The following is a 24,714-nucleotide window of genomic DNA, read 5'->3' as shown; positions in this document are numbered from 1 at the left end:
GCCAGACCCTCAGTCACTTTTCTAGTTTCAACAGTCATTTCACACGGGTTATCCTTTAAATGATAATTAACAACCTGTAAAAAAGAGTAATGATTAACAACATGTTAAAAAATAACATAACATTCAATTTTAAATCTAAAGCAAGCATATCATCTTTTCAAAAAATTCTTTTCACTTTCTGGTAAGCCGTGCTAGGCGGATGTTTTACCTCCACCCCCAGGAGATTCCCAGACCATCAGTCACTTACCAGGCTTTTTACACTGTCATCACATCGTGGACAGTGATGCTTAAAACCATCCCTTTCCCTATTTTACACACACTTCAGGTTTGCAACTTGCATTACTAATAAAAGATTATATTAATAAAAACAATCAATGCAAAAGATAATACATTGTTAATAAATGATTACAAATACAAAAAACTAATAAATGTTAATAAAAAATAATAAATGCATTAGTATAGGTGACACCCTATGTCCAGTTTAACATGACCAGTAACATAATGATTCTCACATGAGAGTGTTTTGCTCTGGTGAGCAGTCCACACAGAGTCTTTCTAAGAAACATGAATTCTATATGTATACGTGTAGGGTGCATCTTCCAGCTTTCGACGGTCTTCAACCCATGCGCTTTGCACGCGTAGAGGGCCGTGTGAGGGAGGAGGGTACTAGAGCCTCGTTGGTTCCCCATCACACATGGATGTTGTCCTCAAATTTATCTCCCTCGTCGTCCTCATTAATTGTACCCGTTGGTACATTATCTTACCCATTCCTTTGTCGATAGTTTTCTCAATCAAACCACTGATACATGGTATGCAACAACAACCACACAATGCAAGGATAGCAACAGCTACAGCAGTTGACATCAGCAAAGAAGTTATGAGTGTACTTCACTTCCCAAACCACTTTTCCATCTACACCAGAGTTCTCAGCCAATTCATTTGACAAGGAGGTCAAACCTAATGCCCTTATAATGCTGCCATCGGGGGCAGTATTGTCAGAAATAAATTTTCAGCATCCATCATTTATAATTTTTTAAACACCCCCCTTTTCAGCCAACCACATATCTAATGCTGGCCTGTTTTGTTGTGCCATCAGTGACGTTAGTCCCATTTGTTCAGTTATCTCCTTAACGTAATACAATTAATCCAATCCAAATTTTTATTGAGGGTTGACCACCAGAGAAGAATTGACTCAAAACTTGTAACGATCTGATTTCTCGCTTTGTATTCATCTGGCACCCCCCTTGGAACCCCTCTGATATACTGTACACTCTATATGCACATATTATCATAAGATCCACCAGGCAGATTTCTTTTCTGTCTGTTAATACTCTTAACACTTATTTTATCATGTAGGCTCCCAAAATCAGGTAATGAAAACATTTGAAATAGCATTATTAATTGTACCAGGGTACAGGCTCCCTTCCAATTTACTCTCAAACCTGGCCTTAAATTCATATCAAAACACATTCACCATACGTCTGCCCTTTCTCTGGTCTGGCCTACAAACCAGTTTGCCTTGTATTCCTCTTTGTCATTTGTAACATCAATTTCTCTTTGGCACCACCCATCTGTGAAATGGTTATCTTAAAACATGTACAATTACCCTTATAAGCCTGTACATTTGGTGGGAGAAACATTTTCATTATTAGAAACAAATAAACAACATTCATGCAATCTTCATCCTCCATATCCTTAAATGCTTTGATTATACATTACCCATTAATTGTGATCTCCAAATCCAGTTTCTATGGTTCATCACATCACTATCTAAAAAATAAGGTTACAGTTTTTATTTATCATATGGTTATTTCAACATAATGACATGGAGACAGTCGCCGCGGTTGTCTTCTCTGGTACCTGGAAGCAAAGAGTATTATAATACCACAATTAGGAACATTTTACCTTAACAGCTGTTGGGCTAGCTTCTATGACCTCATACGAGCCTTCTCGTCTGGGTTCATCCCACTTACGCTAGTAAACTTTGATCTACACCCCGGTTTCTACAGGAAAAGGTGTTGCAGTCTCGTCACCAGGTGTCTCTCTGGGCCTGCTTTCAATCTGTAAAATAGCTTTATGGTTTCTCATTAGTTCAGCAATATATTCATTAATTTCATTTTTTAGATCCTCCTTATGCTCCAAATTCAATTAATTTTGGTTAGCTTTGAACATTGGTCTCCTTGTGACCATTTCATGAGGGGATAAACGCGTTTCCCTGTTAGTACTAGATCTTATGGCCATGAGCGCTATTGGTAAGGCCTGAACCCGAATTAGTTTAGTCTGTGCACAGATTTTGGCTATTTTTGGTTTGATTAAACCGTTACACCTCTCAACCGCCCCTTGAGACTGTGGATGATACACTGATCCAAATTTTTGGGTTATTCCTACCCTAGCAAGTGCTTTTCTCAACAGGTTGGCCTGAAATCCTGGTCCATTATCTGCCTGCAATACCTTGGGAAGCCCAAATCTTGGGACCACTTCCCTCTTAAGTGCTCCAGCCACTGCTTGCGCACTCTGCGTTCACACTGGATAAGCTTCTGTCCATCTCTAAAAAACACATTTTCTCCTTAATTGGGTGGATCATATCTACAAAATTCATCACTAAATGCACAAATGGTCCTTCCACACTTGGAAACAGACGCATTGGATGTACTGCTGGTTTGACATTTCTTTTCATATATATGTCACATTCTGACAAAAATTCGCTTATTTAGTTTTGCATATTGATAAACCAGAAACCCTGTTGTCTCAAAATCTTATCTATCATCTCCCCCCTCGCGCAATGTTCACAACCATGCGCGTTCATCATTACCATTTTCTCCATTCTAGATGGTATTACTAATTGTTGTTGCTCGGTTCTCCACAAACCTTTGACATTGACAATACCTCTGCTTTGCCACTCCATCTTTTCAATTTGTTACGCTGTATTTTGCATGTCTCTGATTTCATCTACAGTTACGTCTGCGGAAATGCTCACCTGTTCACTATAGTCTTTTTACCTGACCTTGTCACTACCATGGTCATGGTTTCAGCTCGCTCTGGTTTTGCCGCGCCTAATTTTGCTTCCTCATTTGCTTTTTTCATTTCCTTTGTCAATAAATTAATGCCTTCTGTTATACAAACGTGTGGTGTGCCTTCACTACAATATAACAACATCTGTCTGATTTTTTTTTCCATTTCCTCACATTTAGATTTCCTAAATTAATTTACCCTACTGGCATATTCTGGTATTAACTCTGGTATGAACTAGAATACCCTATGACTCCCATTAATTCCATCATTTGCATCACTGTGTTTTGCTATGGATAGTAAAGCATGGTTCTGTGGTGTTTGTCACAAATTTCTTTTTGCCCTTCAAAGATTACTTTTTATAGTTATTGTACACTGGTTTTAGCCAACATCAGCTTTTATTTTGATACTTTTATACATTTTTATGTCATACAGTCTGTTCAAAACTTGTTGGTTAATTTCTCAAACCCCCTCAAAATATTATCTACATATTGCAAGCATACTCCCTCTCATCTCTGGGGATAACTAGCTTATCTTTTAGCAATTGGTTAAACAAAGAAATTACCTGCTCCTTTGTGCTGCTGTCCTGTAAAATTATTTCTTTCTGCTGTATACCTTTCTCAGTAATTTCTAATGAAATTAGATACCAACCTAGCTCCGTGTTCCCCATCCAGCCTTCCTCTCCTTTTTCCCATTCAATGGAATATTACTTTTTCACATAAGGTTCTGGGTCCCTAGCCCTATGATCTCCCCACACCCAAACTTTCACATGGGGGTGGCTTCCTTCCACAGCAAAATTCTCTATAGCTTACAACTGCTGATTCTCACTGCTACTCCATTCTTTCAAACCAGCCCTCTTTCACTTCTCAACTCAATATCTTCTAGTTATTTTGGTTAGACACTGCAACGTTAATCCCTGTGGTGTGGTTTTGATAGTAGCATCTAATTTACACAAAATGTCCCTTTCTATTTATGTGTTCGGAACCTGAGGTGCCATCAGAAATTGATTTACAACAGTTTTTCCTTCTATCTAAACCATAATTGGTTCTGACAGACACATTTCCATAGGTTTTCCAGAGAATCCTATTGTTATAACAGATGATTGTGATGCAACAACCCCAGGTTCCAATTTTGGATCAATTGAGCTGCATGTAGCCCCGGTGTCAATTAAACATTCAATTTTCACTCCATTTATTATGCATGTTAATTTGGGTTCTTCCCAAACCCAATTTTTGGATAATGCTACCTGTTGGTTAATGGGACCCTCCGAACACCCCTATTGCTTCCATGGGTTTTTTGGACAGTCACGCCTAGCATGAGTAATCTTCCCACATCCCCAGCAAACATTGTTTTGCCCGAAATATGGACCCAGATCAGCGGATGCCCTGTTCTGAAAATATCCCCTTCCTCTGCCCCTTGACCATCTTCGAAAACTAGTTCATCTACTCTGTCCACTAGGTGCCATTACATTCACAACTACTGGTTGAGACGGGACTGCGCCCTGAGGGTGCTGCCATGGGTTCTGATTTTGGGTTTGATCTGTAGCTTGTTTTGGCATATCTGCTACCTTTTCAGACTTGTTAAGAGGGTGTGTTGCAGCCGTTTCGCCCTGAGAGTGGCTCGCTGACTCTTATGACCCTGCCCATCCCGCTACATAGGTTCCCCTGAGGATTTAACTAATGTCCTTGTGTCTTTTCTTTTCTTCCAGACTAACTTGAGCCAACTTTCGTTCAGTCTCTTTAGCTTGTTGCTCTAAGTCTCTTTCGTGTTTCTGGTGTTTGGAGGCATGGTGTTTCAGGGTCTCCACCCACTGGCTGTGTGGCATTGCATCCAGCCCTGGGGTGTCACTCAGTTTGTTTTGCACAGACACTGGCAGTGCGTCCAGCAGTTCCTTTCTGAACAGTCTGGTTTCAAATTCTCTTGGGTCAGTGGGATCTTTTGTCAGCCCCTGCCCTCTCCAAGTTTGCATGTTTTTAGCAATCCACAGTGCACAGTCCTCCTGACCCAGTGCAGCGGGGGTCAGTTTGGTGCTGTCAAACTTGACAGGGAACTCAGTTCTCAATGCACCCCAAAGTCTGCCTCTGTAACAGTCAAGAGCCTGGCCGTCAAAATCAGACGAAACCACACTCTGTCCCATACCTGCTAACCACAACACATCCTCCATTTCCCTCAAACTAGTGATTTTTGCCAGTAAGGCTTTTATGTCACCCACCGCCAATCTTGTACCTTGCGTCTCTTTCTCTAACGCACCGATCCAGGGACCAGCACCGTCTCTTAAACTTGGCAACAGATTTATTATAGTCTCTAAATCCCTATGAGCCCATGGGACATACACAGCTGTTTTCCCTTCAATACGCAACGGAAATACACTCACACCTGGCTCATTCATTCCACCTCTAGGGGTGCTTTTCAATAACGGGGATCTGTCCTCTATTGGGTCAAAGTCTAAAGCTAATGTGTCCCTATACTCCAAATCTCTGTTTCTCTCCTCTACCAACATCTTAGCTCTGTAAGTTCTTAATCCATCAGGTCCTGACATTTTTGTCATATCTATACCACCTTTAGAGGCTGGGTACTCTTGTGTCATTTTCATATTTAGCCAGTCATCAGTTTCTCGCTTTCTCTGTTTCATAGCCTGCACTGCCCTGACCTTTTGTTGCTTAAGCACCCTTTCTTTTGCTATCTCTCTATCCTGCCTTTCTTGCTCCAAAATCATCCTTTCTTCCTCTTGTAATCTTTTACCCAGCTCTCTGTCCTGCGATAGCCCTGCTAAACCCAAAGACTTCACCTCTTTAGTTAATTCTGTTATTTCCTTGGCTCTCTGTTCAATTAGTCGGTCCAGATGTTCTAACTGAGTCCTGGTATACTTACTAGCTCCTCCTGCTGCCTGACTTTGTTCACTGAATGATCCTTCTTTTCCTCTATGCATCTCATCATACAGTTCCACATTTCCCTCAACTTCTAATTCCCCTTTAAGCTGCACAGTTCCTTTAATAACTGGATACAGTGTGCTAGCATCTGGTGAAGCAACAGGGGTGGTTGGGGCTGGAGTGAGAGCAGTGAAGGGAGGGTGACTTTCAGAGAGAGTGGGCAAGGGAGGGCGACTCTCAGAGAGAGCTGTGAAGGGAGGGCTGTTTGTGTGTTCGGTAGAGGGAGGGCAGTTTGTGTGTGTGGTAAAGGGGGGGCATGGATTGAGGGAGGCAGAGGCAGTGCATAGGGCGGTGGCTTAACTGTTTTAGTTACCACAGGTAATTGGTTTGCAGTGTCTACTGGCTGTTCTAGCAATCTTGTCTTTTCTGTTCTTTCGTTGTGCTTTGCCAGCTCTTGAGCTCTGATGTCTTCTCTATCAGCCATCACTTTTTCAGCTTCCTTACTCCAGCAACCTCTTGCTTTTTCCCACAATTCCATTCCATCTAACAAAGCTTTTCTCTTTTTCTTCTTTCCATCTTTCTTGGTTTTCAAATCCTGATTAGCTATATAATTAGTCATCCAAAATGTCATACTCTTTATTTTTTCTTTATTCCACGTTCCCTGTTCTGGCCAGTGAAAGGGAGGCTGCTCTCCTTTCTTATATTTGTTACTTCTGGTATACCATTTTAGATCATTACACCACTTAGCCAATGCTTTACCATCAAAGCCTTTGTCTTGTAAGTTACACCATTCTACCGGGGCCACAGTGATAGCACGCTCTAATTCTTTGGTTGCTGCTTCCATGTTACACTAAATGGTTGTTTGCTTTATTTATTTAACAATAAATCAATGCACTTCTCTGCACTATAAAATGTTCCAGTCAGGCAACTGGAATAAATCACAAAGGGTCCCACAAGTATGTAAATGATCTCCTTTTCACCAGTCACTTTATCTGTCACACAACCACTTTTAAGATTTTTAAACTTAGCACTTACAATGCTCAGTTCTCTATATCCCACAATTGTCCTTGACACATTAATCTTACAACTGGAAAAACTTCTTATCTCAGGCCAACTAAAACTAACACAAAAGATCTCTCTGATTAATTGGGCTTTTTTTAAATGCAGACGTAACTGTATTGATCTCAGAGGCTTCTGTTTTAATTGTTTAAAACTTCCTTCTGATAACTTTTCTTTTGTTAAATCAAATACACTCAATAATTACTTTTCAAATTAGATAAAGATTTCAGGTTCCACCAAAATTCAATGTTTTCAATCATGGACAATATTTTTCACACAGAATGACTCTTACCCCTAACTTTCAAAATCAAAATTCTCATATGGGTTGAATAAAATGCAGAAATCCTCTTGGGTCATTTTAAAACAATTCACTTATGGTAAATCCTTACCATGCAACAATTAATAAACACTTTCTTAACTTTAAGTTGGACAGAAGCTTTTTCCCTTGTCTCTCCCGTGTTTATTTGATAGAGTAATTTATAGTATCATAGTTCATCGATAAATTACCCTTAAACACTGTGTCCATATCAGTGAGCTTCTCTATAGTATCACAGTTCATCGATAGAGGCACTCATAAACACTCACTCAAGCAACCCACTGGTTTTTCCCGCACTCCAGACTCTCTCGCTCACCCTCGTTTGCACATTCTAAGCTCCTGGGAACACAAACTATGCAAACTCTTCATATTTGTTTTACAGAGCAATTTATAGTATCATAGTTCATCGATAAATTACTCTCAAATACTCATTTAAGCAACCCACTGGTTCTCCCTCAACAAAAATCTTCTCTCTTATCTCACTTCGTTTCGTAACTTAACCAGTTACACCAAGAAACAGCTCACAATCAACCCACTGGTTTTTCTTTCCTTTAAAAAGATATATCCGTACTCATCTCAGATACTCTTATTTAAATCAGCCCACTGGCTTTACAAAATTTAGTTTCAAAATTAATGTTTTAGTTTGAGTCCATAAAATCAACAAAATTTAGTATAATTAAACGCCCTCTTGGCTATGTTAATATTAATTTCCATCAACTGTTTCACAGCTGGGTCCTCTTGACCCTCAGATAAGAGTACACTTTACTCGGAAGACCAGGTTTCCCTATTAGAGATAATTTATCTTGTAATATCATCCACAAGTCCCTTCTCATTAATAGCAATACTAGTTCGTTTATGAGTTACAGAGAGAATTAAGGAATTCAAATGAAAACGCCGAGCTGTCTGTGTTTTCCAAACAGAGTCAAAAATCCCATCAATGCAGGTGAAAAAATGCCCTAACGCTTTGCTTACCTTAATTTAAGAAGCAAGCGGCTGGCCAGCCTTGGCAGTTTAACACCCACAAAGACAAAACAATCGAGTCGGGTTGGAGAACATCTCCCCCAGACCGTGAACAGCCTCTGAACGATCCCACTCGGTTGTCCAATGTTCTCTCTTGTAACCCAGCTCGCAGCGCCAAAATGTCGTGGATTTTTCCAGGAGAATCAGAGACGGTTGAGATGTAAAATTCTCTTCAAAGTATTTTATTAAAGAATTGTGTCAGACAGCTTGAAACACAATACTGGTCATAGGGTGTATACACCTGCATTGGTAAAATGATGATTACAATGACTATGACAATGACTATGACAATGACAATGACCCTGTTCTGAGTTTCTCAGTGATTTAAATAGTGCCCCAGTTTTAGTAGCCCTCCCATTCGAACAATCTGTTTGTACTGGGCCTGTATCTTTGCGACCTTTAAGTTGCTACACAAAAAGACAGCCATTGCTGGTAAAACACAATGCCTTTGTTTTCTAATGCGTCATAAAGCTATCTTGCTACTCTTACCAAGGTCACACGTCCCCCATCCAGGCCTAGCTGTGGAAAAACACTGTCATGGCAAGCAACAGAGAGACAACTCAATTCATTTAGGCCTCAACCATAAAACAAATAAAAAGTATACTTAGTATAAAACATTTATACTAAGCTTAAGATAAAACACTCAAAATTTCTCTACCATACTACATGTTGTTTATTTTGCTTGTTACATAAATAAACTACTTTTAAAGTACTTTGTTGTAATTTATTCTTAGCGAAGTTTACCAGAAGTTATGTGTTGACCACGAAAACCGCTTGTTTATGTTGTAACTGCTGAAACCATCTATAAAGTTAGTGTTAGTTTGCAGCCTGTTCTGGCCTACCATTGCTTAACACAATAAAAATGTTATTCTTCAATGGGATTTTGTCAGCATTGGTATATTATTACTTGGTCAAGGTTTTAAAAATATACCCATTTAAACAGTAAAACTGGCCTGTAGTATTTACTGAATGAAATCCAATCAGTAAGCAAACGGGAGGCACAAAACTATGCTGATTGTTCAACCCAAGGAGAATAGATTAATAAGAAAAAAGGCCTTGTAAGATGAGGGTAGAGCATCATTCCCTATCTTCTTTGTGCTAAATTGACAATTTTTTTCTTATGATTTGGACAGAATAAAGTAAACAGGAGTGCAAACGTGTCACCTTTCGCCGAAATTCATTCTTGTGATTCGTCCAGATCCGATAAGTTTTTGAAAATGAGGGGTGAGGGGGGTCTGCGACAGGGTCGCGGTAAATGAAATTATTAAAATCATGTCCAGCTATTGTGGTTACGATGCCAAATCACTAGCCAGTTGGCGGGTTATGTTTTACAATTTATATTCACCTTATTTGCTGCCTGTCGAAGTTTAAGCAGTCTGTGCAGATTAAGGGCACACTTAACTCTTGGTATTTTCTCATTCAAGGTTACGCGCCCACGTCATGTTGCTCTGCACGTGGTCACAAAGGCTTAACATTTGTAAACGTATTTAAGTACCGCAGTTTTAAATGAAGTAATTTTAAGCCGTGGAAACGCAAACAACAGTGCTATATGCTCACTGTTTCTGTTTGAGAGGAGTGCAAGCCAGCATCCGTTTCTCATTGAGCTTGTGAATATTTTTGCCGCTGTGTTTGCCTTAAATACACACTTGCGTCAAAATTCCCAGCTTTTGCAGGTATCCTCATAAACACGAACATTTAGGTCTTAAAGGCAGGGCATCTCATTTGATCTAGAAAGATTTTTAGTTATGCTGGTTAAAATCTCCTCACATCCTGATAGCAATCACTATGTTAAGTTGTTTAAATGTATTTGTAGAAATTTATGTCATCTGTAAAAGGCGTAGTACCAAAAATGTTCATCCATACATAGATCTCGGCCCGAACTGATGTGGCCTTTTTTGTTCCTCATCCGTAAGCTTAATTTGAATGCCACCACGCAGCTTGTTCACGCAGATACCATACGTCATCGGCGCGTTCACCTGCCCTCACCTCCCGTCTGTAAACAGAGGGAGAATGGCAAAATTTTCTGCTGAAATGACAACCTGCACAGGAACCACAAAACGAAAGACATGTTTTATAACAACAACAGCAAAAATTGCCTGGATCAGCAAATAGCAAAATCCCAAATTAACATCGGTAACTTTACTGCTTTACCACAAGATGCAAAACAGCTGCAGGAGGCAAAGGGTCTGAAAGGGTCGTTGCACTGTTTATTTTGGTAAGGTAGGTACGCAATATGTTTGTATTGAGATGGATTTAGATATTATACTTTGATGAAACATTGTGAGAGAGCCTGAAGTTACATTTTTAAGTGCTATTTTCTTTCATGTCTGACAACAGAAACAAAAAATGTGTAAATGAGAACAGCTGCATTCAGCATTTGGTGGTTTTAAAATACAGTACTACATGTACTGCATGTAATAGTTCAAAGTAAATGCAAGTACGAAGTGATGATTTAATGAAAGTGCTAATTAGGGTGTGGTGTCATCCAACACCATCATCTCACAAAATCCTGTGGGAAACACTGGGAACATGATTTTATACATCAGAAATAGATTGTATTGGCAAAAGTGGGTGTTAAATATAAGAATTAAGCCAGGTGAGTGGAGGCTTATGACCTTAAAGATATGGAAAGATGTGCTTATATTTTCATGTTATGGCAGGTTCTTCTTCAAGGGCTTCAGAACTTAAACAGAGCTGTTCATCAGGATGTGGTGGCTGTTGAACTCTTTCCAAAGGAACGCTGGGCTGCTCCCTTATCTGTTGTACTACAGGATGATGGTCCAAATGATGAAGATGCTGAGGAAGATGAGATTAAGAATACGGTATCGTCACATAGTTATCTCTTCATATTATTCCTAATAGTTGACCACAAAGTACATTACATTACAATAAGAGTGTAGTGTGTTTGATGGAATAAGATGCATCCCACTGTAATATGATTCCGAAATTTTAAAAATGTTGTACTGTTTTGTGACCTGTATGTAACCTCTGTAACACATTTTGTTGTTCTGTTTTAGTCAGAGAGTATAGCATCAGACTCTATTGATCTAAAGCCCACTGGACAAGTAGTGGGCATTATAAAGCGGAACTGGAGGCCTTTCTGTGGGATGCTGTCTCAGTCACAGATCAAAGAGGTAACTGTAGTGTAAGCCAGTATTTTCTTTGCTGTGTTAGGATGTCAAATAGTGCTTTTCCACAGCATGGTATGACTACGGTCACCACGACTCTGCTCATCACACTTTACTTTGGCTCGGTTTGCTTTTCCACTGCAATTTCTCAGTTTTGGTCTTCAAAGTGGGTGGGATTATAGACTTATTGTTGTAGTTGCGCTGCCTCTACTGCTGTGACATAAGTACGACTAGTCGACAAATCCTTATTTGAGGAGAGATTGGTCGACCAAATTTTAGTTAGTTGACCAGTTGCATATATATATATATATTTTAACATATTAGATAGGAAATAAACAGCAACACAATGTTCTGTAAGTTTGTGTGATTACTTTGTTTTATAGATGGTTTCAGCAGTAACAACATAAACAAGCGGCTGTCGTGGTCCGCAGGTAACTTCCGGTAAACTCCGCTAAGAATAAATAACAACAAAGTTCTTTAAACATAGTTTATTTACAAAACAAGCAAAAGAATAGACATTAATCCTTATTTGAGGAGAGATTGGTGGACCAAATTTTAGTTAGTTGACCAGTTGAAGAAAATAGCTGTCTGTAATGAACACAGACATGACATGGAGTGATAATTTCTAGAGGGTAATAAGTGAACCCCAAAGTTGTCTTAAACACTCAATCAGAAAACATTCAATCAGATCAAAAAAGGTCTTTCAAAAATATTTATTTATCTAATGCAAAAGTGAATAAGTGACAAGCTCCAGATTTTCGTAATTTTGAGTTAGCTAAACATTAGTTTTTCAGATTTAAAATTCCTGGGCATTGAGAGTGTTCCTCTTCATAAAAGCGGTGGGAACCGTGACAAACAATTGCTACAAAGAGAGGCTTTTTTAGAGTTTTGAGTTGAAATCGTAACTCCGATAGGATCAAAGGAATATATTAATCTTGCATATTTTTTGTAAAGGGAAGCAGCTGGCATTACAATTCATCAAATTCATCAAAAAATCAATAAGGGATAATCATGGCCAAAAGTGTTGGCACACTTGGTACAGTAAATATGAGCAAAGAAAGGTTTAAAAAAGAATCTACAATGTTTCTTCTTTTAAGCTTTAATTTAAAAAGAATCACAAAAATATGATGTTTCATTGAAGTAAAACATTTGAAAGTGTGTGGGGGGGTTACATTATAAAAATAAATGTTTTTCTGTAATGTACACTGGACACAATTTTTGGCACCCCTAGAAATTTTTATGAGGAAAATATATCTGAAGTATATTAACTAGGGTTGGGCATAGATTAATCTAGATTAATCTCATACAAAATAAAAGTAATTTTTTGATGTGTGTAAATATTATGTATATTTAAACACACACACATACATACATACATATATATATACATTTAAAATCTCGCCAAGTTGAGGAGAGTGGAGAGGATCAGGAGGAGGAGGAAGAGAAGAGAGAAAGAGAGAACCAACTTCTTCAGAGATCCCTTCAAGTATGCCCGACAGTTGTTGGACGAGAAGAAAAGTGGAAAGCTCAACATCAGCAAGGAGGAGCTGGAGCAATACATCAGAGGCCAGCTTAGTGACGACCGACGAACATCACAGCTTGGTTCTCCGGGTACGTACCACGGCCAGCACCTCCAACCTTACCGTTCGACATTTCACCACCCAAGCTGCGAGAAGTGGAAGATGTAATCAAGAAGGCAAGGTCAGCATCAGCTCCAGGACCGAACGGGCTTCCCTACAAAATATATAAGAACTGCCCGCAGGTGGTCAAGGTACTATGGAAGCTAATGAAAACAGCTTGGAGGAAGCAGCAAGTCCCGGTAGAGTGGCAACAAGCAGTTGGTATATTCATTCCCAAGGAGCAGAACTCCAAGACCATCAGCCAGTTCAGAAGCATTGCCTTGTTGAATGTAGAGGGAAAGATCTTCTTCTCTGTTATGGCAAAAAGAATGACCAACTTCCTCATGGCGAATGGATACATTGATACAAGTTGCCAGAAGGCGGGAATTCCAGGCTTTCCAGGATGCATCGAGCACTCTTCCCTGATTTGGGATCAGATCCAGCGTGCCAAAAGAGAGAAGAGAGATTTGTATGTGGTATGGTAAGACCTAGCCAACGCATATGGCTCAGTTCCACATAGGTTGATCGACTTCGCCTTGGAGTTCTTCCATGTTCCAAGTTGCGTAAAGAACATCATCGCCAGATACTTCAGCAACCTGCACATGTGCTTCTCTCTAGAGGGCTACACGACGGGGTGGCAGCAGTTAAAATGTGGAATTGCAATGGGATGTGCTATCTCTCCCATCCTTTTTGTAATAGCCTTTGAAGTAATCCTCATTGGGGCCAGGCAGGTGGTTGGAGGAATCAAATTACCATTGGGCGTAAGGCTTCCACCCCTGAGGAGCTACATGGACGATGTGAAAAGCATCCTCCAGACGGCCCCATGTACAACCAGGCTTCTCAAGCGTTATGATGATCTCATCACATGGGCAGGGATGAAGGTCAAGGCGGAAAAATCGAGAAGCCTATCAATAAGGAGAGGGATTCCACAAGCCCAGGTCATCTTTGTTGCAGGAGGGGAGCCCATTCCACGGTTGGATGAGAAACCTCTGCGAAGCTTTGGGAGGCAGTACACGGCAGATTTGTCAGACAGGCAGATGGGAAAGCTAGCCAAACATCAACTCGCTGAAGGGCTGGCAAGGATTGAGCAAAGCCAACTGCCCGGGAAGCATAAGGTGTGGTGTTACCAGCACATCTTGTACCAACGTATCCTGTGGCCTCTAAAGGTCTGCGAAATTGCCTCATCAGAAGTCAGCGGAATGGATAGGCTTGCCAATAGATACATCCGCAAGTGGCTAGGCCTGCCCCGATGTTTTTCAGATGCAGGTCTCTTTGGCCGGAGTATGCTGGAGCTGCCTATCAAATCTATCAGCCTAGGGTACAAGCAGGAAAAGGCTCGTCTTGCTTTAGAACTCAAGAACTCAGCAGACCCCCTCGTAAGGAGTGCAAACGTTACCATCCGCACTGGCCGCAAATGGAAAGCACAGTCAGAGGTAGATCGTGCAATCACCGGTCTGCAACTCAGAGAAGTGATGGGGGCTGTCCAGACCAGTCGTGCCGGTCTAGGCTGGGGAGCAGCGCAGCAATTCTGGTCCAAAGCCACCAAGAAGCAGCAGAAGACCATGGTGGTGGATGAAATCACCAGACTGGAGCAGGAGCGCTACCATTTGAAGGCAGTATCCCAGGGCACACAAGGAGCCTGGACGAGATGGGATGCTACCATCAACAGACGCATTACCTGGGCAGACATCTGGAGGACGCCTTGATCCAGGCTTAGCTTCCTGCTGAGGGCAACCTACGACACCCTCCCATGCCCTAGGAACCTCACACTGTGGTACGGCGATGAAGTAGACTGTCAATTATGTGGGAGTGTTAAGGCAAGCCTCCAGCACATTTTGACAGGATGCAGAATGGCACTGACTCAGGGGTGCTTCAGGTGGCACCATGACCAGGTCCTGATGAAACTGGCTGAGATCCTGGAGAACCGCAGGGTAGCAGTTAATCGCCTACCTGCAGCAAGAGAGCATACCCTGGCAGGGTTTGTAAAGCCTGGTAGCATACACCAACCTTCTGCCCAGAAGAAAAACAGCATGCTTGCTCCTGGAAAAGAGTGGCAGATGTTGGCAGACCTCAGGAAGCAGCTAGTCTTCCCAAGGGAAATTATGACCACTACTCTCCGGCCAGATATAGTCATGTGGTCTGCAGCGGCGAAACAGGTTCTCCTCATCGAACTAACCATCCCCTGGGAGGAGAACATGACTGCAGCCCACGAAAGGAAGCAGCTGAAGTACACCGAGCAGGCATCGGAGTGCCAAGATGCTGGCTGGAAATGAACTGTTCATCCTGTGGAGGTCGGCTGCCGGGGCTTCGTGGGCAAAGCAGCAGTCCAACTACTACACAGAACGGCCGTATCAGGATCAAGCATGAGGGAAGCCACAAAGGCGCTGGTAGAGGAAGCGGAGAGAGGGAGCTATTGGCTTTGGTTGAGGAGGAAAGATATTGGGTGGGGAATAACACACCAGTGAAGGCAGCTGCAGCCCGCCTGGAGATGTACTGGTCTTGGGGGCGAAACATCTGTGAACGGCCGCGTCCGGCTGATTACCCTGCAGCTGACCTAATGTCACCGGCAGAGGTGCGACAGGCTAGAAAGCCAAAGCAGGAAATATCACCTTACCTGTACAACAGTCTAATAAATGTTTTACTTAAATATCGTTTTTTTATTTATATATAATTTAGAATATATAAAAATATAAGTAAATAATTATACACATGTAAATGTTTCTTAAATACATAAATGAATGTGTGTGTATTTATATATACATAATAATTACGCACAGCACAAACTCATATGTTATGCAAAAAAAAAATTATTGTATGAGATTAATCTAGATTAATCTATGCCCAGCTCTAATATTAACATTTGATATTTTTTTAAATCATGGTTAAACATAATGTTGTACAGTTGTGGTTTCCAGTTTCACAAGAGAATAAATATTAAGTAACACAAACCCCAAGTCCCCTTAATTATTCATCACAGTGGTTAAAACCAAAGACTATAGTTCTGGGCCCGTATTCATAAAGATTCTAAGAGTCCTCTCAGAAAACTCTTAATTTAGCTTAAAAACTTTTACGTAGGAGTCTTGGCTTAAGAGCGATTCAGGGCTGATCTGGGAGCAACTCTGAGTGAGGAAAAGACAAAAACTTTTATCTTAGTGAGTTGTCACAAACATGATTCCTGCACGATCTAATGTGTTGCATGTTATTAACTTACTGTCATGCATTGTGTGCAACATTTTTTGTCTCCCTCTTCGTGTTTTGTCCACTTTCCCGGTTGCTAAAAAACTCTTAAGCCTCTTAAAATAAAAGAAACCATCCTAGTAAAGAAAAAAGTAATTCAGAAAGCATCTTAACCCTTAAAAGAGGTCTTAAGGTCAAAATTGTTAGGAACACGGACGAGGACTTTTAAGAGTAAACATGTTCATAAGATGGCACTTCTCTTTTTGGCCAAGTTATTAAATCAAACAAAATGCTAAATATTCAGCTGACATTGTTATTTTAAAGAGTCATAAGCAATGGGTTTGAGCAGTTGAATTTAATAAAAACGTTTTTACAATCGTCAAAATTGTCTAAAAACCCAGTTTTATTTTGCTTGTGGTGGGCAGACTTACTTTTGTAACTCATGGGGTTATGTTATGTTGATTAGAAATTAATGAATACATAATTTCCATTACATTATTTTTAAATTGAAATGCATAATTTACATTTATAAGTTAGCTTGATAGTGTTAGTATAAAAGCAAGACAATTAATGTGGTTCTGCTTTTATTAATCACAAATTACTAAATGACTGAAAATGCAGCGAACACACTCTCGCTGATGCAGGGATGTTTTGAAAAGTAAAATTAATTTCTCCTGTTTGTGGCAGACAAACCACGCGATCAGGCGTCTTTTCATCAGCTCCTCCACCGTCTTCCCTTGTTGTTTTTTCCAAGAAGGAAAGCTGAAAAAAATGTGGTTCAGTTTCCTCCCTGAATGATCGTGTGACCTGCTTTTCGGTTCTTGATAGAGCAGTACTGACCAACCATATCGACGTTTATTAAAATCTCGAACACACAAACTCAAATACAGCGGGATAGGGTGCGATCCTGCAAATATGGGGGAGGACCCATAATGCAACACGATGTGACGTCACCTTCACATTCCCTATATTCATTTGCCAAACTGGTAATTTGAACAGGACTGGGTTTTGCGGCCATATATCCAAAAAGAGTTTTTGGGCAGCAGGAACACAAGATGGCTTTGGTGCACACAGGGATTAAAAGTGCTTTATGTCTACAGTTAAATATACCACCGAACCTTAATTGTTTTGAACGTAATGTTGTAACAGAGGTCCTGGACATCTTATTAGAATGGTTTATATCAAATACCAACAGATAGAAAAGTCAAAACATCACTTGCTCTACTAGAAATCTTATATTAGGTTGTGAATCAATCTTTCTTCAAGACATTGGTTACCCTCTTTAACTTGGCGGACCCTGTACTGGGATCAAAATGACTTAATATAAAACATTCCTTTTATTTTTAATGGTCTGTCATAGACCCATATCTGATACTGTTTGAAAGCTTAGAATGTCTACATTCTGCAGGTATGCATCACTTTTACATATATTTTACTGTAAGAAAGTTATTTACACTTAATTTACACCATTACCCCCCAAATTTGTATATTATTTAATATTCATACATTTCATATTTTTAAATATGACAAACATGGCCAAGTCTTATATCAAATGAAAGCTCTCATTCCCAGGAATAAAACATCACATTTCCTTTTTTCCTGTATAAGAGGACATAAGGAATCAAACAAAACTGTCTGCAGTTCACTGGAACACTTAGGGACGGAGCTATACACTTTCAAATACAGACTTTAAAAAGTAAATAAAGTAGCGCCTTTTTTGTGTTTATTAGAGGACTGAGAACACATACAACCATGTTTAGCACTTTCAACAGTGTTTTGTGTAATTTTAAAGGGTTTCCTGTAAAATGATAGCAAACTTTTGTTTGTACACCTCTGCATCAAAATAAACTTCAAAATCAACAACGAATGGGTCACTGAGCAAAAAAATCAAGGTTCTGGCACAACCTGAACGATACAGAAAATGACTGGAGGGAACTGAAGAGTAGAAAGCAGCAACATTTGAACGGTCTGAAAAAATTCTGTATGGAGGAATAATTTAAGATCACCTGCCATGAATTCTTGCAAATAGATGTGGCAAAGAGGATTAAATAAAGAGTTGCCAATAATTGTGTCCATTGTGTATTAGAGAAAAACATTTATTTCATAATGTAACCCCTCGCCAACACTTTCAATTGTTTTACTTTAATGAAACATCATATTTTTGTGTTTGTTTTTATTAAATCTTAAAAGAAGAAACATTGTAAAAACAATTATAGCTTTCTTTGCTCATATTACCAAGGGTGACAACACTTTTGGTCATGACTGTGTAATGATGCTTTGTTACATAAGCACTGAAGAAAGCATTGCCTGATACGTCTGCTCTCTGGTCTGATTTTATACAATTTGCAATGTTGTCACTTTTTCACTTTTGCATATGATGAATAAAAATATTAGTGATAGACTTTTTGGTCTGATTGAATTTTTCAATTCCTACAACTTATTGGACTTAACCTGCAGAGTATGAGCAACAACTTTTTGGTTCATCTGTTACCCTCTAGAAATGATCACTCCATGTCAAATGGAAGTGCAAACACAGTGTCCAAAAGTGAGGTTTTGGTCGGCGTATGTTTTTAATTGTTTTCAATGGAAGGACTGCACTTTTCAAAAACGGCAGCAGCTGGCGCCCAGAGTTGAAAAATTTTCAACTTTGTGTGAAATGCTTAAATTAAATAGTAAATTAAAACTAATACTACAAATGACCCCTATATCTCCCACTGTGCCTAAATGGGTCCTGGGATTTGTATGATCAGGCTATCTTCCAAGTGATCAGATAATGTTTAGATGGATGTATTTTATTATCATGAACCCTCTTTGACCTGTGTTGGTTTAAGAAGTCTCACATTTGCTCCCATACTACTAAGAAAATATTAGGTTATATTATTGCATTGCTTGAACTGAGATTACCTTTTATGATTATCAAGCCTTTTAGAGGGATGAGCTTTATTCAACAGCTAAATTGGAGTAGAATCTTTGTCAAGGCTGACTATAAATTCTTACAGTCCCCCGTTTGATGCTCTTGGCAGAGAAGCATCATATCTACTCCATTCATAAAGGTTACACCTCCCTTGATATAAGGGCAGGTGCCCAGTGGCGGTAATACCCTGGCTTAGGTTGTCCCCCATCTGGCCACTGGAGAATCTTACCCGTCATGGGGTCATCACCTCATGCACACTGGTTATCGCTCCATCCCTTTAAGCAAGATTATCATAGGGTCTCTTCTAAAATTTGGCAATAAGAAACAAACATTTTCTGGGTTTTGGGAGAGAAATATTCAAGAACCATCACAGCCAACGGGAACGGCCTAAGGTGATCATTGAAGTATCTGCAATCTGATGTCTTAATAGAGAACACATACAGCATAACATCATACATTGACAGACAATTAGTAAGACACACACACACACAGCAGTTTTGAAGGTTACATCCCAAAGTAAATCTGAATATGTAAAAGTCCCCATTACCCTATCTTTCTCATTAAGATCAATGACATTAGCACATTGTCTAATTCTGGCAATTTAAAATCTAATTCTGGAATATTTTCTACAAATAGGATAGTACTTGCCAGGTCACATTCACATATGGAAAGTTATAATAACGCATTGACCATGCTGATTCTGTATTTATACAAAATTAAGTCTACCATTGACAAATTGGAAAAATTATTCAAGGTTGTAGTAACAGAATTTCTCTCATCTGTGACTATTATCCTAGAGAAATGATTCTGAATATGAGTGAGTTTAACTTCACAAGCATCAAAGTCCGTTTCTGGTACTCCACACAATAGTTGTTTTTCCACCATGTCACACTCGCACATGAAACCAAATGGGGTTTTGTCACAACAGTCTGTGTTTATTCCCTGCCATTCTTCTGATGACAACTTTGCAACAAATCTAGAAAGGTTCTTCCTTTCTTTTAAAAACATGTTCCTGTAATGTTCCAAGATTGTCCACCTTTAGCTCCTGGAAAACTGTTTAAAGCATAGCATACATTCTAGTGTCATGTGTAGTGAGTCTTCATAATATGGTTTTCCACCTTGGTAGGAAGACTCCTGTCCATACTCTCTGGAAATTTATTTGTGCTTCTCCTATCGATTGTCCAATCTTTTTCAATTTTGAAAACAGTTCCTCAGATGAAGCTGTCATAGCTATTGTTCCGATTCGTATGTCACCGGATCTTGTAGACCTGTCGTTCTGGATCTTAGCAGGTTTGGAAATGTCTGGATTTCCTATTCCAGTAGTAACTCTAGAGAAGTCCTGATTCCTCTTTCTTGAGGAAGTACCCTGGCATCACTTGTCCTGTTGGCCTTCTGGTCAAAATCGTCTTTCTCCCTAAGGTTACACATTTTAGACATCTCAATGCTTACACCTGAAACAAGAAGAATAGAAGAGGTTGCCCCCCCTTTTCCCCCACAATAACTTTTCACATTCGAAACATCAAAGTCACATATGTTTAATCACAGAATATCAAACATCAGTAATGTTTTAAAAAATATATTTTTTTAAATTATTGGCATTAAAACATTTCTTCTAAATAAATTTACATATCAATCACATTAAATCATTTTTCACGGATATTCAAGAATCACCCCCCTTTTTATAGTAAACGTATTTTTTTTTCTAAAATGCTACTATCATAAAACAATTCTCTAGTTCACATCAACATCTGCTTGTGACTGAGTTACAGTCATGTTGTTCACACGGTGATGTGTCTGGCAAGGTTTCTTCCTTCTTTCCATTCAACAGTGCTAACTGGGTTTCTAAATTGTCTATTTTCTTAAGCAAATCACAAAGGCCCATCTGTCTTTTATGTGAAAAGTGACAGTGTCTTGCTTTGTGTCCTGTCTTTCCACATCTAAAGCAAACAACTTCCTGATCTTTCCATCTTTTCTCTGAACAATGCCTAGCAATGTGACCATCTTTTCCACATGCATGACAGACAAAGTTTTGATATCTCTCTTTGTCTTGACAATGCCTAGCAATGTGACCGGCGTTTCCACATGCATAGCAAAGAATAACACCTGCATTTATTCCTGCAAATCTCCTTTGTCTATGATGGAAGCCATCAGTTAATCTAGAATATTCTGTTCTGCCAAAAGCAGCAACTGGGTGTCTAGATTTGGCACCCTTCATTTGACTATTAGCATTATTGTTGTAAACTGTGTCATTTTAGCAATAATGTCATCATATTCAGAGAAAGGCGTCACAAACATTGACACAGCAGAATGGGTAAGTGGATCACATTTGTTAATCAAGGCAGACTTCAAAGTGACATCATTCTTAGTAATATCAGGATTGCCACTGAAAGTTTTAAATGTCTCCAGTAATCGTTCTGAAAACGCTGCTGGGTGCTCTCCTTTCCTCATCTGCATCTCAGATATTTTATCCCAATCAACTGACATCATACCCAAAACTTCAAGAAGTGCCTGTTTCCTCTCTGACTTATTTGCAGTTCTGGCCTTTACTCTCTGAGTTAAGGCTCCAGACAAAGTATCAGGCAGACACATCTTTAGCATAACACAGGCATCACCGTCAGTAAAATTATACAGATCTGTATATCGTTCAAGATTCTTTAGAAAATCTAATGGATCCTGCTTGGCAGGGTCAAATTTCCCAATGTTCTTGATCACAATTTCTAGTTCAGATGGATTAAATGCTCTGACCATGGTAGTGGTTCCCTTCCTTCACTAGCACGCATTGTTGTAGTCACATGAACTGGTGCCATTGGAAATCTAACTGTAGAGTCAGAGTACTGACTTCTAAATGACTGAGAATCTCTTTCCCAACCCTCATCACTTTTTTCCTGCAAATCTGGCATATCTGAAACTGGACTACACACAGTCACATCTAACAATGTCTTACTAGTATTTTTCTCAGTTGTGCCATTGATTATCATACATTGACAAGCTGTCTGTGCTTCCTCCAAACTGTTGGCCAAAATTTCCACAGATGATTTGAGCATGTCTTTGTTAGTTCTAAGCAGTGCAATCTCATTCTGCATCTTGACCTTTTCTTCTTTCCATATTGTTTCAATGGCCTGGTAATTTTTTGTAGAAATTACCTCAACACTAAGTCGCTCATTTTCAGCTTTTAACTCATCTACTCTCTTCCTAATTACATTGTACGAAGCAAAAACCGCTTGAAGCGCATTGGCAATCTTTCCTTTTTCATTTTTAGGCATTTTGGTATAAGTTTCAAACTTAGAGATAGCCCATTCATATGGCTTATCAACAACGTTCTCTATCCCATCAAACATTCCATGTGAGCCATGCTTGGCGATGTATTTAACAATCAGCTTTTCCATTTCAAACGTCTTACTGAATTATGTGCAATAATTCAAAAGGTATTTACAACTTACTCTTACAATGACTACACATTATCTAGTTGCTTTAAGATATTCGTTAGTCTGTTCGTTCAAAGTTCCTGTACATCGGACACTTATGAATTAACAACACAATTTGTCAGGCCTCTGAACCTGAAAGTTCCTGCTTCAGACATGGCCACAGTCTGTCGGGCCTTAAGTTCATCTACACAAATGCTCACAAGCAGTTTAAAATATAACACTGTCACAATACGTCGGACACACCACACTGTATTATATTTTACAACAATCTACCTAGCTGTAGCACTTCAGGGGTAACAACAGTTATCAAGTTTAAAACACAGCTGCACTACCTCGAGCAAACCCAGACTGGTTCAGGTTTTTGTTTTAAACTTCACAGAGCCACGGTGCGTTGGGCTCTCTACACAAGAATTTCGGTTACTTTAGGAACTAATTTGTTATAATTCTGCAACCAACCTACGTTGGGTTAATTCAATTACTTTAGAATCTTAACAGAAATTATAACAATTCCAAACCAAGTTTCTTTTAACTTGAAAGTCTCACTACTTTGGAGGCCACACTTCTTCGGGCCTAAACCTCTGCTACGCCAACTCTGACAAATAGATTAAAATGTAACACTGTCACAGTACATCGGACAAAACCACACTACGTCGGGCTTCTGTGTTATATCTTAAACTATCTAGGCACAGTTCTTTGGGCTTACAACACTATATATCACGTTTAAAACTCTGCTACAGTAGGTCAAACAAAACCACACTGCTTCGGGTTTTTAGTTTTAAACTTCACAGAGCCCCTGTGCGTCGGGCTCTTACTACAAAAAGTTTCAGTTACTTTAGAAACTCTTTTGTTATAATTCTGACACCACACTACGTCGGGTTGATTCAGTTACTTTAGAATCTTAACAGAAATTATAACAACACAACACCACGTTTCAGTTACTTTAGAAACACACCAACCTAAACACTTTGCTTCAATTACGTTAGAAACAAAAAATTCCAATACAACTCTGCCACCACACTACGTCGGGTTAATTCAGTTTCGTTAGAATCTTAAACAGAATTGTATAGAATAGGCTTAAGAACTCCTCCTGCTAAATTAAACAAACTAAATTCCTTCCTCTCCTTACAATTTTCTTCTCTAGATTTTTTAAAACAAGGGGCTTCCCTAAAACAAAAAACAGCATTAAAGAAGAAAAGTAAGTCTTTCTTACCTTATCCCGCTTTTTTTTTTGGAAATCCCTCGCTGCTTGGCTCGCCAGTGTAAGAAAAAATGAAGAGGACGTAGAAAATCTTGATGAAAGTAGTTTATTGTGGTAGCAGTGACAAAGCACGTCGTACTTTGGGTTCAGCGGAGTAAGATTGAACCCTGAGCAAAGTCAGTCTTAACACTTTATAGTTTCAAACCTGTTTTCCCACCCCTAATGCTAATGAAGTATCCCTTTAAATGTAAATTAAAACTAATACTACAAATGACCCCTATATCTCCCACTGTGCCTAAATGGGTCCTGGGATTTGTATGATCAGGCTATCTTCCAAGTGATCAGATAATGTTTAGATGGATGTCTTTTATTATCATTAACCCTCTTTGACCTGTGTTGGTTTAAGAAGTCTCACATTTGCTCCCATACTACTAAGAAAATATTAGGTTATATTATTGCATTGCTTGAACTGAGATTACCTTTTATGATTATCAAGCCTTTTAGAGGGATGAGCTTTATTCAACAGCTAAATTGGAGTAGAATCTTTGTCAAGGCTGACTATAAATTCTTACAGTATCTTGATAAAATAGATTGAAAAAATTATATGGATGGACATTAAAACTTCTAAATCAACAAGTCTGGTGGTGGTGGCTTAAGACTTTTGCACAGTACTGTACATGTGAACAGTTTGATTTTTAAAACCACTGATAGAGACTGGAAGAGTATGGAATTTTGAAACTAAAAATGTGTAGAATCAGAATGAGGTTTAGTCGCCAAGTGAATACACGCACACTAAAAGGAATTTGTTGTGTTTTTATTATGCTCTGGGTACATACATATGGAGCTAGAAGAGTCTCAATAAAGATAAATGCACACACTACATTCACATATGCACACACAGGATTCATAAATACACACACAAAATTTAAAAAGCACAGAAGATTCACAAATGCACACAAAATTTAGAAATGCACACAAA

At 39.3% G+C, this 24,714-nt stretch overlaps 1 protein-coding gene across 2 annotated transcripts in view; it reads left to right on the top strand.

Annotated features, from left to right (window-relative positions):
* Positions 1 to 24,714, top strand: part of dis3 (DIS3 exosome endoribonuclease and 3'-5' exoribonuclease) — a 232,895-nt gene that overhangs the window by 78,734 nt on the left and 129,447 nt on the right. For both annotated transcript variants that reach the window (XM_073863687.1, XM_055205264.2), the window contains exons 6-7: positions 10,935 to 11,096; positions 11,292 to 11,408. In XM_073863687.1, coding sequence (XP_073719788.1) covers positions 10,935 to 11,096; positions 11,292 to 11,408 — 279 coding nt within the window. The remainder of the gene's footprint in view (positions 1 to 10,934; positions 11,097 to 11,291; positions 11,409 to 24,714) is intronic.

This window comes from Misgurnus anguillicaudatus, chromosome 3 (assembly GCF_027580225.2).
Source record: "Misgurnus anguillicaudatus chromosome 3, ASM2758022v2, whole genome shotgun sequence".
Classification (NCBI taxonomy): Eukaryota; Metazoa; Chordata; class Actinopteri; order Cypriniformes; family Cobitidae; genus Misgurnus; species Misgurnus anguillicaudatus.
Note: the sequence above shows the minus strand (reverse complement) of the source record. Positions and strands in the feature narration are given on the sequence as shown.